Below are 1,458 nucleotides of genomic sequence, written 5' to 3' on the forward strand. Positions count from 1 at the left end.
GGCCATAGTCTTAGTGTTAAAAAAAATTACGAGACATTTCACTGCGATTAATAGCATCATCTGATGACAGAAGGGCTGGCTCATTTTTTACGCAACGGATCAGCCTGGCTATCCAGCGAGGAAATGCAGCCAGTATTCTTGGCACCATTCCACGTGGGCATGGTAAAAATCTCTGTGCCAAGTTTCTCCTGTCTAGATTCAAGGGTTTGGGTTGGGTTTTTATATATTTTAGATCGTTTAATAAAATATTGTATACTAGCTTATGCTCGCGACTTCGTCCGCGTGGACTACACAAATTTCAAACCCCTATTTCACCCCCTTAGGGGTTGAATTTTCAAAAATCCTCTCTTAGCGGATACCTACGTCATAATTGCTATCTGCATGCCAAATTTCAGCCCGATCCATCCAGTAGTTTGAGCTGTGCGTTGATAGATCAGTCAGTCACCTTTTCCTTTTATATATTTAGATCTTTATTTTCCAGATGCAAAGGTCAAGGAAGAAATCGACACGTTCCTTCAATACTTAAACATAAGAACGTTTCAACGTAAGATATGGCGCTGTGTGCCCATGAACATAGCTCTGCCGTTGGAAGTGGCCAACATTTGCATCTCTGCGATTATTGTAATTATCAATTTCACCCATTTATATGGGTAAAACTGATAATCACAATGAAGTGGCTAACATTTCATTATCATGATCATTATCAACTGATAGACGTCACTGCTAGACATAGGTGTCTAGACATAGGGACTTTAAAAAACACGGTCTTGCGCCACCTGAATTCAATGGCTCCGTGCAATTCGTTTGATGAAGCCTGTCCTCCTAGTGGTGGTCTTCTAACGCCGAGCTTTCCAGTGTGAGGTCGTCATTTTAGCAGCATGGGACCCCAACGTCTATCGATTTTTATAAGTGTTCTGCACATTGTTTCAGCTTTGCAACCAGTTGAGCTAACATTTTCATCGCTGCGATCATTGTGATCATTATCAATTTCACTTATTTATACGGGTAAAACTGATAATCACAATAAAGTGGCTAACATTTCATTATCATTATCATTATCATTATCAACCGATAGACGTCCACTGCTAGACGTAGGTGTCTTGTAGGGACTTTTATTGCGACTCCTGAATCCAATGGCTCCGTGAAACTCGTTTGATGAAGTCTAGCGGATGCCTACGTCATAATAGCTATCTGCATGCCAAATTTCAGCCCGATCCATCCAGTAGTTTGAGGTGTGCGTTTGTCACCTTTTCCTTTTATATATTAAGATTTTGTGTGGCAATAAAGAGTTTATCTGTCAACTAAAATCAAGTTTTTCTCCATAGTATAATTTTTTTTGGTGTTCCCTATGTTCAAATTCCATCCCTACAATCGTAATTGACAGTTTAAAAGGGATGATTTGACGAGCCCGCTGCACATCGTCTTAACTATTTAGCCTCAAAGCTTTTGTGAAAATCA

General features: G+C 39.9%; 1 protein-coding gene across 1 annotated transcript in view; it reads left to right on the forward strand.

Annotated features, from left to right (window-relative positions):
• Positions 1-654, forward strand: part of LOC138403855 (uncharacterized) — a 12,876-nt gene extending 12,222 nt beyond the window's left edge. Inside the window, exon 4 of the mRNA XM_069505945.1 lies at positions 482-654. Coding sequence (XP_069362046.1) covers positions 482-654 — 173 coding nt within the window. The remainder of the gene's footprint in view (positions 1-481) is intronic.
• The last annotated feature ends 804 nt before the right edge of the window (positions 655-1,458 follow it).

The sequence above is a fragment of the Maniola hyperantus genome, chromosome 21 (assembly GCF_902806685.2).
Source record: "Maniola hyperantus chromosome 21, iAphHyp1.2, whole genome shotgun sequence".
In the NCBI taxonomy this organism is placed as follows: Eukaryota; Metazoa; Arthropoda; class Insecta; order Lepidoptera; family Nymphalidae; genus Maniola; species Maniola hyperantus.